The sequence below is a fragment of the Homarus americanus genome, unplaced genomic scaffold (genome assembly GCF_018991925.1).
Source record: "Homarus americanus isolate GMGI-L3 unplaced genomic scaffold, GMGI_Hamer_2.0 scaffold33468, whole genome shotgun sequence".
NCBI classification, from domain to species: domain Eukaryota; kingdom Metazoa; phylum Arthropoda; class Malacostraca; order Decapoda; family Nephropidae; genus Homarus; species Homarus americanus.
In genome coordinates this window covers 10,698,481-10,711,668 of record NW_024714177.1, presented here as the reverse complement: position 1 = coordinate 10,711,668, position 13,188 = coordinate 10,698,481, and the positions used below count along the sequence as shown (strand labels likewise).

General features: G+C 39.5%; 1 protein-coding gene across 1 annotated transcript in view; it reads right to left on the bottom strand.

The window, feature by feature from the left end:
- The window catches only part of LOC121878233 (neural cell adhesion molecule 1-like), a 28,325-nt gene extending 15,611 nt beyond the window's left edge, over positions 1 to 12,714 (bottom strand). Inside the window, exons 1-3 of the mRNA XM_042384331.1 lie at positions 12,676 to 12,714; positions 11,966 to 12,125; positions 6,101 to 6,124 (exon numbers count right to left, since the gene is read on the bottom strand). Of these exons, the coding sequence (XP_042240265.1) occupies positions 6,101 to 6,124; positions 11,966 to 12,111 (170 nt within the window). The 5' untranslated portion in view covers positions 12,112 to 12,125; positions 12,676 to 12,714. The remainder of the gene's footprint in view (positions 1 to 6,100; positions 6,125 to 11,965; positions 12,126 to 12,675) is intronic.
- Between the last annotated feature and the right edge of the window lie 474 nt (positions 12,715 to 13,188).

The window sequence follows — 13,188 nt, the reverse complement described above, 5'->3', positions numbered from 1 at the left end:
CTAACACATCAAAATATTTAAAAGAATAAAAAATAAATACCATGAATTAATGTATGTTAAAGGTAATACAGTAATACTTTAACAAAAAAAGCAAATGCAGATCACGCTTGTTAATAATTTAGTCAATTATTTAGATAACTAGTAGTGGGTTAGTAATGCTATTAAGAAAATTAACATTGCTATCAACAAATAAATTAGTATTGCTATTTGCAGAATTAGTACTACTATTAAGATATTTAGTACTGCTATTAAAGGAATTAGTATGGCTATTAAGAAAATTTGTATTGCCATTAAGGAAATAAGTACTGCTATTTAAAGAATTAGTATTGCTATTTATGAAGAAAATTAGCACTGCTGTTAAGAAAATTAGTACTGCTGTTAAGAAAATTAGTACTGCTGTTAAGAAAATTAGCACTGCTGTTAGGAAAATTAGTACTGCTATTAAGGAAATAAGTACTGCTATTTAGATAATTAGTAATGCTATTTATGAAGTCAAAAGCTATTGTTAGAAAAAAAGCGAATTAGTACCTCAGAGTTATTAGTAAGAACGTTAAAAACAGTATGCTTTATTAAACTGCTAATTAGGCTGTAATTAGACCCTTAATTATGCCTTAACATATGTACTGTACTAACAATACCGATTAGCCGCAAGTTAAATAAGATTAGTAATAAGAGAAGATTAAAGAAAATTAAAGTCATTAAATCTATTACAAGAGATAAATGAGACAGATTTAACAAGAGAAAATTGGGATAGACTTAACAAGAGATAAATGAGACAGGTTTAACAAGAGATAATTGAGACAGTTTTAACAAGAGAAAATTGGGACAGATTTAACAAGATATAAATGAGACAGGTTTAACAAGAGATAATTGAGACAGATTTAACAAGAGTTGATTGGGAGACTTTTAATAAGAGACAAAGAGACTGAAAGCTTCGTGGGAGAATTGGAGATAATTAGTCTCACACACAACAAACTCTCACACAATAAACTCTCACACAACAAACTCTCACGCAATAAACTCTCACACAATAAACTCACACACAACAAACTCTCACACAATAAACTCTCACACAATAAACTCTCACATAAACTCTCACACAATAAACTCTAGCACAACAAACTCTCACACAATAAACTCTCACACAATAAACTCTCACATAAACTCTCACACAATAAACTCTCACACAACAAACTCTCACACAACAAACTCTCACGCAACAAACTCTCACACAACAAACTCTCACACAATAAACTCTTCACACACAACAAACTCTCACACAATAAACTCTCACACAACAAACTCTCACGCAACAAACTCTCACACAAACAAACTCGCACACAAACAAACTCTACACACAGGAAACTCCCACACAAACTTCCCACACAGGAAACCCCACACAACAAACTCTCACACAACACACTCTCACACAACAAACTCTCACACAACAAACCTCACACAGGAAACTCCCACACAACAAACTCACACAGGAAACTCTCACACAACAACCCCACACAAACAAACTCTCACACAACACACTCACACAACAAACTTTCACACAACAAACTCTCTCACACAGAAACTCCTCCCCACACAACAAACTCTCACACAGGAAACTCTCACACAACACACTACACAACAAACTCACACACAACAAACTCCCACAACACACTCTCACACAACTAACTCTCACACAACAAACTCAAACAACAAACTCCCCACACAACACACTCTCACACAACAAACTCACACAACAAACCTACACACAACAAACTCCCACACAACACACTCTCACACAACAACAAACTCACACAACAAACTCACACACAACAAACTCCCACACAACACACTCTCACACAACAAACTCTCACACAACAAACTCTCACACAACAAACTCACACACAACAAACTCTCACACAAGAAACTCCCACACAAGAAACTCTCACACAACAAACTCTCACACAACACACTCACACAACAAACTCACACACAACAAACTCACACACAACAAACTCTCACACAATTCACATACAACAAACTCACACACAACAAACTCACATACAACAAACCTTAAAAAATCACAACAAACTTTCAAAAATCACGACAGACACTCACATCACCCCCAGCAAGCAGTAGTTGATGCAGCTATAGACGCTTCGTGCGACTCAAAGATCCATGCAAGCAACAGTCCGACAGAACATGCAGGCTCAAGACAAGTCATTCGATCACATTCTCTATAAAACAAAATACGACTCTACATAAACTAATAATACAAAAATAATAATTAATAACTTCCAATAGCAAACTACTCTTCTAAAAAAAATATCGAAATTACTTTGACAAACTTTTCGGGGGATAATTTAAATTTTTTTGGTCGTTTTCGGATATTGTAACAGCGGCTTTCAATGATTTTTTTTTTTTTGTCTTTGATGTATTCTATGTCGGTGTTAAACTCTCGTACGTTTTGAATTAATTGTCATAGACTTTTTTTAATAATTGTTACATAAACCTGAAAGATAGATAGGTAAGATAAAACAAAAGCGAATCACACACCAGGATGATAAACATTGGCGCTGGGTAAAATTTTTGACGGGAAGGCGCCTTACGTTCCTTACTCAATAGAAACGTTACTGAGAAATCAAAATAATGTGAAATGTTAACAGATTATCCATACACATTTAACTGAGAAACGTACACGAATGTTTTATTTCATCACGTTTTAAAAATAGACGGCTAGGAACGTGAATAAAACTGTCCGACAAACCAAGTTAATCTGATCAATTGAAACCATTTTGGAGTAATTGGGCGTCACTCACGGTAACTAAACGACCGACTGTGTTGGTGCTTTATCAAATAAAATTTTCGGGTCCTGTTGTTGACGATTGTTTGTCATTTCAAAAGATTATTGTTATTATTATTATTATTATCATTATTATTGTTATTATTATTATTATTATTGATTTTTTTCAATAAATAAATACGTAATTCAGAAAAAAAAAAAAATTCTTCACAGACTACTAAATAATACCAACCCTTCGTAACGCCCTGTTCTATAATATCTAAGAAATGATAACACATACCTGGACTTTTAAATTTACGTTAATAATTATCATAAACACAAAACAAATCCAGGAAAAAGCAGAATACAGTACAAGGTGTAAGAGGCGCTGGCGGTACAGGGAGGAGAAGTCAATTAAGGTGTAACTGAAGATGTTGGTAGCACCCTTTAAGACATGACTCAGCCAGCCTCCTTCAACCTCACGTAGTAATGATGTTGGTGATGCCATTTGGTCCATTTAATTATCGTGTGACGTAACTTATGTCAGCCAGGTAGACGCATCCTTGTATCGGTATTTGGGAGAAAAATACAACGTACGAGTTTCTGTGACTCCTCCTAGACTCGTGTGTTAAGTTCTACTAAGTTGGCGGCCGTAGTGTGAGTTGGCGGCCGTAGTGTGAGTTGGCGATCGTAGTGTGAATTGGCGACCGTAGAGTGACAGTTACAGTGTGATTGTACTGTAAATAAGCATCAATATGAAAGCACTTATGGATGACAGGAGAATCTTACCACGTTATATTATCTCAAAGTACCAGATTCTTGATGATGTGTTAAATGACGAGGGACCACAACGACTGATGAAGACCTCAGGAGAGACGCGTCTTCCCCTGAGGGTATGTCTAGGCCCTGACTCCTGAAGTTTCCTACTTTATGTTTTCGCCTCAAATACGAGTCTTGTGTCAAGGTTTGTAAATATGGTTTAATATCATCATAATTGGTTGGTAAATAAGTGTTATTAACTACGAAACTTAAAGACCTTGGATGTTGATGGACAGTATTGCACTATAACACAAACTTCACTAACTGTCTTACTCGTAATCTCAGAGTTATTTGGATGACCAGTTCTCAGTTGTCATTTGCAGTGAGCTAGTGTAAGTGTAGCGAAAAACACTGAACATCTGAAACTCTGACCTCACATGACTTAAGGGTGACGTAAGTATGAACAAAATCAAATGGGAGGTACAATCTCTGGGGTCAGTTCCTCGACGACAAGAAGTTGAAGAGACTCAGCACAGGAGGAGGATTCTTCCCGGTACCAAATTAGTGAGTTTTGAAAGAAGGGAAAAAAAACTGTAATCGACCATGGGCTCTGACGTCATGGCTTCCGAGACAGTACAATAGCCGCTGCTCCTCCCTGGCCACGAGTATGAGACGCTTTGGCATTGAGGAGAGACGTGTCGACAGCACCATTGTCAACAACACAACACGTCATTAGCTTCGGGTTCATAGAAAAGCAATCGAACGTGTTGCATCGATGAGAGAAAACGGAGGTTCCTATTCAGTCATGTTCGGGGGAAGAGAGGGACGGTTGTTGCCAGTCTGCGGGTCTGGCTTCAGGTTCCCTTGACTATGTTCGTTAAATCACTACCAGTAACTGTGGGAAGAGGAAGAAGGGGAGGAAGAGGGTGGTATATACACGCAATTAATGACAGTAGACGCTTCAGTGCAATCCCAACGTTTAATTAAGTGAGGGGAGACTTAGTTATATACACTCTCACATCACCATTTAGTAGGAAGTTAAGGTAAACAACTTTTAACAGGTGACTCTTAAGGAGGATAGTGTGTGAAGACGTCGACTGTAACCCAAACACCGCTTCTGATTACTGTATTAAATTTTACACTACAAAATGGACTACAAAAACTCCTGTAATTATTATGGCATTAAAGACTAAGCCGAGATTTGTCTGAAACAACTCTCTTCTATACTTTAACCTACAGTACCTTAAAGAAATGTAGTTTTATTCAGCTTATATATATATATATATATATATATATATGGAAAATCAAGATGGTGATAAAAACAAGGGATGAGTAGAGATGGAGGTAAGTGGAAGGTGCAGGTACCTACTGTACTACCGTCAGGCTGCTAATGAGGGGGTGCGTGCTTACTACCCCAGACTCTGGTCCTCGCTAACTGTAGCAGGTCACTAATCGAGACATTTAAGTTCTCGCTAACTGTAGCAGGTCACTAATCGAGACATTTAAGTTCTCGCTAACTGTAGCAGGTCACTAATCGAGACAGTGCAAATCTTGCTAACTTGAGTAGGTCACTAATCGATAAATTTAAGGTGTTTAGTGAAGACAGTGATAGTCGCAGCAAGACACTAATCACTACAACGATGTTTTATTTAAATTTAGCAGATTGTTAAGACACTGATGGTCCCGTCACCTACTGCAATCACTAATTATATCACGGTGGTGCTAAATGGAACTAAGTCTAATAAAGCCACATTCTTTATCATCTTACTAAGTAACTATACCTAGTACAGTCACTTCTTGCTAAATATAGAACAAACTTAAGGAAAGTTAAGTCTGGTTGGTCCACATTATACAGTATATAGCATGGGGCTTGAGTTGGTCTCTGCCACATAACAGACAGACATACACGACAGGTCTAGAAAACATTAACAAATAAAAATAATAAATTCAGCCAAAAGCCAGAGATTCATACAATACTTCTCTTGCAGCTTTTTTTTTTATAGAGTTTCAAATTAAGAACCAAAAATAAATGGCAAAAAATAAAGCATTTTTGTTCTTAATGGACACGAAACATTCATGACTTGTACAAAAAAAGGCTTCAGACTGAGTTATCAAGCGCAGCAACAATAACAAGTCTTGGTTACAGTGTCTAGCTTTCTAAAGCGCTCATGATGTAGGACCTGGCAGAAGGTAGAGGCCGAGGAGTAACAGAACACCAGCGGGTTAGAGTGTATCAACGTAGAGAACTAGCCTGACTGGTAACTCACTCCAGCTTTACACAGAGACATTTGGTTTCGTGATTTACCATACACATTTAATAGTGTTCATCATCACGGACGTTTAATGTTTACAAGAATCAATCAAGCGCCAGGTCGTGGGCAGCAACAACATGCTATGATTCAAAAGTTAAAAATAGTAAGCAATAAAATAAAAAAATAAAAATAAATTACGGCGCCTCCGTTTTCTGTCATCAGTTCTACATGATGAAAGAAAACGAAGTTACGGTAAAGCTGAAGGGTATCCTGCGCCATCTCTCTACCTGGATGATGCCACGGCACCCACCTTGGGATCTCGTTATAAGGCACGCTGTAGAAGAGAGAGAACAAGAGAGTTTCGCTCGAGGCCAACTAAAAACCTTAGCTCATCATCACAAGAATCTCATTAACATTGTAATTTTTTTTAATAATGAGAAAAAAGATAATCAAGAACACCAAATATCTGTAAATAGTTTGAGAGAGAAAGTTTACCAAAGCATAAAGTTAAACACATTGATAAACAGTGAAATATAATGATAAATATAATACAGTTTCTGCAAAATATAAAGTGAAATGTGAATTAGTGATTAATAAGATGCATTACAGTTACATATTTATGGTGCACGTGTAGCGAGTGAGTGAGTGCTGGGCAATAATTAATGTTATAGATGTAGACAAAACATTTAAACACCAGAGACCTTGTTTAATGACCCATACAAGACAACGAGGCAGTGTTAGGATAGGTTAGGTCAGGTCAGGTCAGCTGGTTATGTTGACATGAGGTAGCAATACTACCTTCGCCAACAAGACTCGACAATGAACTGACTTCGTATGGGAGAATTAGTTTATTACACACACACACACACACACACACACACACACACACACACACACACACACACACACACACACACACACACACATTTATTCGTGGTCTCTGGTGTTTTAAGACTGACTTTGTGTCTCCACTGACCAGGAACTGACTCGACACTGGCGGCTCTGAACTGACTTTCTCACTTGGTTAAAATTATTATTATTATTATTTTAATTTGTCTGTAAGGTTAATGAGGTCTAGTGTTGTTTTCTTGTTGTGTTTGAGTTGTGGTTGTAGTGGTGGTGGTGGTGGTTGGGAGTGGTAGTAGTGGTGGTGGTGGTTGGGAGTGGTAGTAGTGGCAATGAATCACGATGAAGGTGCTAATAGTTACTGAGTGAGTGTCGATAGTGATGACAAATGGTGGTAGTGGAGGTGGGTGGTGCTAGTGGTGGTGACAGGGATGTGATAAATTGTGAGATATAATGATAAGGCTACGAAATTGAGAGAAAGTAAATGATTGGTGATTTTGAAGTGCTGGTGATGGTGCTAATGGTGATATTACTAAAAATAAGTAAATTGGTTTTGTTAATATATATATCAGAAAAATAAAACACCTACAGGTCATAAACTCCAGGCGATGTACTGTAGGTGTTTGTGAGTGTTTGTTCTCCATAAACACACACAAACACATTGCTGTAAGAACTTAGATAAATGACATAATCTAACAATAAGATAAAAAATTAACAGAATAAAGTCAATTTGAATAATTTTTCCTACATATATATCTGTTAGTTACATGTGTTACCTTTCCCTACATACACACACACACACACCTGTCACATACCTTATAACCTCCCTTACACACCTGTACCTTTCCTCCTTTACACACCTATCCCATTCCTAACACACCTGTATCCTCCTCTACACATCTGTAACATTCCTAACACACTTGTACCCTTCCTAACACACCTGTATCTTCCTTCACCTGTACCCTTGCTAACACACCTGTACCTTTCCTAACACACCTGTACCCTCCCCCACACACCTGTACCATCCCCCACATACTTTTACCCTCCCCCCATACACCAATACTTTCCCTCCCCTAAACACCTGTGCCCTCCCCTAAACACCTGCCCTCCTCCCTCACACACCTGTACCCTCCCCTACACACCTGTACTCTCCCCCCCCCACCACACACAGAGATGGGGTAAGCTCGCCAGGTAGGAGGTCGGTCATCTTCTCACCTGCCGTCATTAACGAGAAGACAGACACATTGACTGACTTCCTTCCTATCACTAACGAGACGTCTTAAAAGTCCTGGTGATTCTCTTGGTGATCTGTAGTGAACACGAGACCTGGTGATCTGTAGTGAACACGAGACCTGGTGATCTGTAGTGAACATGGTGGTCGGACACACCTCACTTTGCGATGAAGATTCAATGGACAAAACACTGAACATTAATAATTATCATTGAATCTGACCATGGAAGTCAACCAGAACTTTTTAGGTTACGTACACACACACACACACACACACACACACACACACACACACACACACACACACACACACACTAAGTCTCAACGTAGTTAATAGTTATTTATCATTGTTCTCTTTCTCTCCGTTTGGCTGTATGTCTGTGTCTCTCTGTTTCTCTCACTCGTTCTGTCTGTCTGTCTCACACCTGTTATCTCTATACCTCAACGCCCTTCACCTGAGAGACGGACAATAAACCTAATGAACCACAGGCTGAAATCTAACACAAATATTAAAAATCTGGATAAATAAAACTTTGACCTCCTGGGACCTTGACCTTTGACCTTTGACCGATCTCAAAAGGTTATGATGACCAAGGTGATATAAACACTACATCATAAACCAACCAACACAACTGAGATCTACATAACACACCTGGCGAATAATTTTTTTACCCAAGGGAATAAATTTAAATATCCCAATACATAAATGAATAAATAAATTTGTACAACATCTAAATAAACTTTAAGAATAATGACGGAAATAAATGGAATAGAATAATGTTTTTTCCTGATTATAAACATTCTACATAACCCCACAGACTTTAGTAGCGAAAAACAAAGAAATGATTATAGTCTCATAGTTTGTTTTGAGATAAGTCGAGTTCTCTCCGTCTCTGCCCAGCAACAACTAGAGTCTCATCAAGGACACACCAAAAAGTTCTCCCCCGTCTCGGCATCCTAGAGAGATAAGAAAAGTCTCTCTGTTTACAAAAGAGTTAGAGAGGACCTGGAGAGTTGTCTGCAGGGAAGGAAGGTTGGCATCCGGAGAGACATGTACAGGAGGAGGAGGAGGAGGACAAGGAAGAGGGGAGTGAAGGTAAGGAGTACAAGGAAGAAGAGGAGGAGGAGGAGGAAGAGAAGGGAAAGAAAGGTGGGGTTACATGGGGAAGATAGAAACAGGAGGAGGAGGAGGATAAGAAGGCGAGAAAGAAGAAGACGACGAAGGAGGAGAAGGAAAAAGGAGGAGGAGGAGGAGGAGATAAAAGAGGTGAGGGGTTATGAGGGAAGATAGGAAACAGGAGGAGGAGGAGGACAAAGAAAGGCGGGGAAGAAGAAGACGACGAAGGAGGGAGAAGAAGAGGAGGAGGAGGAGGAAGAGAAGGTAAAGAAAGGTGAGGGTTATGAGGAAGATAGGAAACAGGAGGAGGAGGAGGACAAAGAGAAAGGCGAGAAGAAGAAGACGACGAAGGAGGAGAAGGAGAAGGAGGAGGAGGAGGAGGAGGAGGAGGAGGAGAGGGACCTGTATAAGAGATCTCAGGGTTGGGTTACCACGGGGTCAACTTGTCGCTAATGGGTGACACACTTGACCTCCTCGGGGCCTCACCAGTCATATGACACCACCAGTCTCCTGACAGTTCCATGACAGTCTACAGTCACGTTAAACTAAAGACAGTCTCTCACAGTCTCCAGGTAAGAGACAAAACAAAACAATGCAAAACGTAAACAAAGAAGAGAAGACACCATTACTGTCTTGAGTGAAGCACACACACACACACACACACACACACACACACACACACACCATCCTTGACCACCGAAGGGTCAAGACGTACCGGGCGCTCCTCCCGGAGCAGCCAGGTCAACTGTTAAGTTGGCCCATACCAACTCCCTCCCCTGAACCCTCCTCCCCACCGGAATATCAACAAGTTCACGCCAGAAGTTACTATCTCATTTAGGAAAGGAATGGAACCAGTGTTAAACAGAGGTGAACAGTGGTGAACAGTGCTTAAGTCAGTGAGAACAACTCAACAGTAACAGTGGTACCCAAGTTGACCTTCACACAGTGAGGTCCCAGGTACCCAGTGATAACGGCCCGTGAGACCCAACAACCAGCGATGTGTTAATCCGTCTACCATAGGAAGGCCTGGAACCACACCTCACTCATATAACACCATCTGTGAGGGAATTGCTACACCACGTGAGACCCCTCATAACACCATATGTGAGGGAATTACTACACCACGTGAGGCCCCTCATAACACCATCTGTGGGGGAATTAATACACAACGTGAGGCCCCTCATAACACCATCTGTGAGAGTGCACTACACCACGTGAGGCCCTCATAACACCATCTGTGGGGAATTACTACACCGTGAGGCCCTCATAACACCATCTGTGAGGGAATTACTACACCACGTGAGGCCCTCATAACACCATCTGTGAGGGAATTACTACACCACGTGAGGCCCCTCATAACACCATCTGTGAGGGAACTACTACACCACGTGAGGCCCCACATAACACCATCTGTGAGGGAATTACTACACCACGTGAGGCCCCGCATAACACCATCTGTGAGGGAACTACTACACCACGTGAGGTCCCTCCTTACACCATCTGGGAGGTAGTTACTACACTACGAGGCCCCGCATAACCATCTGGGAGAGAGTTACTACACTACGTGTTTGCTGTTCAACACCTACATTAATCCATATGTTCACTGTATGTTCTTCACCTTTCTACTAATGAAGGCTTTTGTTAAACCACCAATGTATGTAATAAGTCATTTATGTCCAATGTATATTTTCAGCCTTCGGGCTGCAGAACTTTTCAATAAACCGTTAATTATTATATATATTATTACACACACACACACACACTTACATCAACAATCATTCACAAACAAGAGACCAAAATGAACGTAATTTTAAGTGACATCTCTGGTTCACTACAACAGTCTCCCTAGATCGTCCTCGAGTAAGGGATATCGAAGAATCAACTCCCTAAATCTCTCAAGACTCCAATAAGATCAGAGACACGGAACAGGGGGGTAGGGAGTGGATGGGGAGGTGGGTGAGGAAGGGAGTGGGTGAGGGGGAGGGGAAGGAGGAGAGAGGGGGGGGGAGAGGAGGTCAGGTAATCTAACCCAACTTTCAACTCTTTAAAAATTAACCCCATTGTTGACGGAGAACTTCATAACCCCCTGTTGTATCTCACCCAAGGCTTATAATCATCATCTTGTCTTATAAGTCTTGGTAGGAAAAATTAATCTAATTGGTTAGACGTAGATTTCAGACAGGTGTTAACATTTCAGACAGGTGTTAACATTTCAGACAGGTGTAAATAACTACCCAATTACATAGTCCGATCCATAAGCATCCTAGTGTGACCTAAGATGACGTCATTTGCCCATTTGACCTCACTTGACGCACTATGGTAATCTCCCCATAGACCTCATCACTGACCACCATATCTGGCCCTGAACCCATATATTGACTACCATACCTCCCCCATAATCCCATACATATATATATTAAGTACCATACCTTCACCATAACACCATATATTAACCACCAGCACCCACCATAACACCATACACAGTCCACCATACCACCCACTATAACACCATATATTAACTAACATACCTCCACCATAACACCATATATTAACCACCATAGCACCCACCATAACACCATACACAGTCCACCATACCACCAACCATAACACCATATATTAACCACCATACCACCACAACACCATATATTAACCACCATACACCACCCACCATAACACCATATATTAACTATATACCCACCATAACACCATATATTAACCACCATACCACCCACCATAACACCATATATTAACTAACATACCTCCACCATAACACCATATATAAACCACCATACCTCTCACCATAACACCATATAATATACATACACCCACCATAACACCATATATTAACCACCATACCACCCACCATAACACCATATATTAACTAACATACCTCCACCATAACACCATATATACCCATACCTCTCCCACCATAACACCCACCATGACAATTATCTCTCCCCCATGACCTAGTATGACCTGACCTGCCCTTGTAGTCGGTGATCTGCTGACCCTCTGGACCCGTCCACATGACCCTCTGCACGGTGGTCGCCTCGCTGGAGCAGGAGACGAAGAAGCTGTCACCTTGGAAGACACTCTGTTCATCTCCTGACGGCGTAATACTTAACATCTTCTCCTCGTCGCCTGAAACATACGAGGTCAAAGGTTAAAGGTCAGCCTCCAAATAGTGTTTATAATCAAAGGGTCAATTTTTTTTATAGGTTAAGGTTAATAAATATATACCGTATATATATGTTAGGTTTGGTTGGGTTGAGGTTTAGGTTAGGTTAGGTTAGGTTTGCTTCAGGTTAGGTTGACTAATAAGGGGTTTCACACAAGGTTTCACTAATATAAAGTTTGCCTAAAGGTTCAACACTTTTAAAGGGTTCAAAAGTACATACATACATACATACATACATAAATACATACATATATACATACATACATACATACATACATAAATACATACATACATACATACATACATACATACATACAATTAAGGATACTATTACTTGTTATTTTGGAATGATCGCAAAACAAAACAACAAATTAAAAGCCTTTAGAAACGATACTAGACAGTAAGGAAAACTATATCAAGCAGGACAAACAAACAAACAAAACCAAACAAGCAGGACAAACAAACAAACAAAACCAAACAAGCAGGACAAACAAACTCTTTTACTATGCTTACTTCTCAATCTTCCTGATGATAAGAATGAAAAAGAATCTGAAGGAAAAAAAACAAGAGAAAAAATATTATAAATTCACATAGATAAAAAAAAACAATATATATAATAAATTAAAACAAACCCAAAAAAAAATACACTGAGAAAAAAAAATAATGAGAAAATAAGATAATAATTTAAGTCAAGAATGAAAGGAAAATTTATTCATTATCCAGGAAAATGAGGAAAAGTTCATGAAACTAAATGTAGGGAAATTTGGGTTAACATTTTCATCTGAAGTAAAATAAATTATAAACATTTTCAAAACATTTCAACCTGGAAAAAAATATTATGTATGTGTGTGTGTGTGTGAGAGAGAGAGAGAGAGAGAGAGAGAGAGAGAGAGAGAGAGAGAGAGAGAGAGAGAGAGAGAGAGAGAGAGACAGGAGGAGGAATAAAAAAGGGATAAATTAAATCTCAGAATGGGTAGAGATGATAATTTTGGAGGAAGAGAAGTAAGAGGAGGAGAAAGAGGAAGA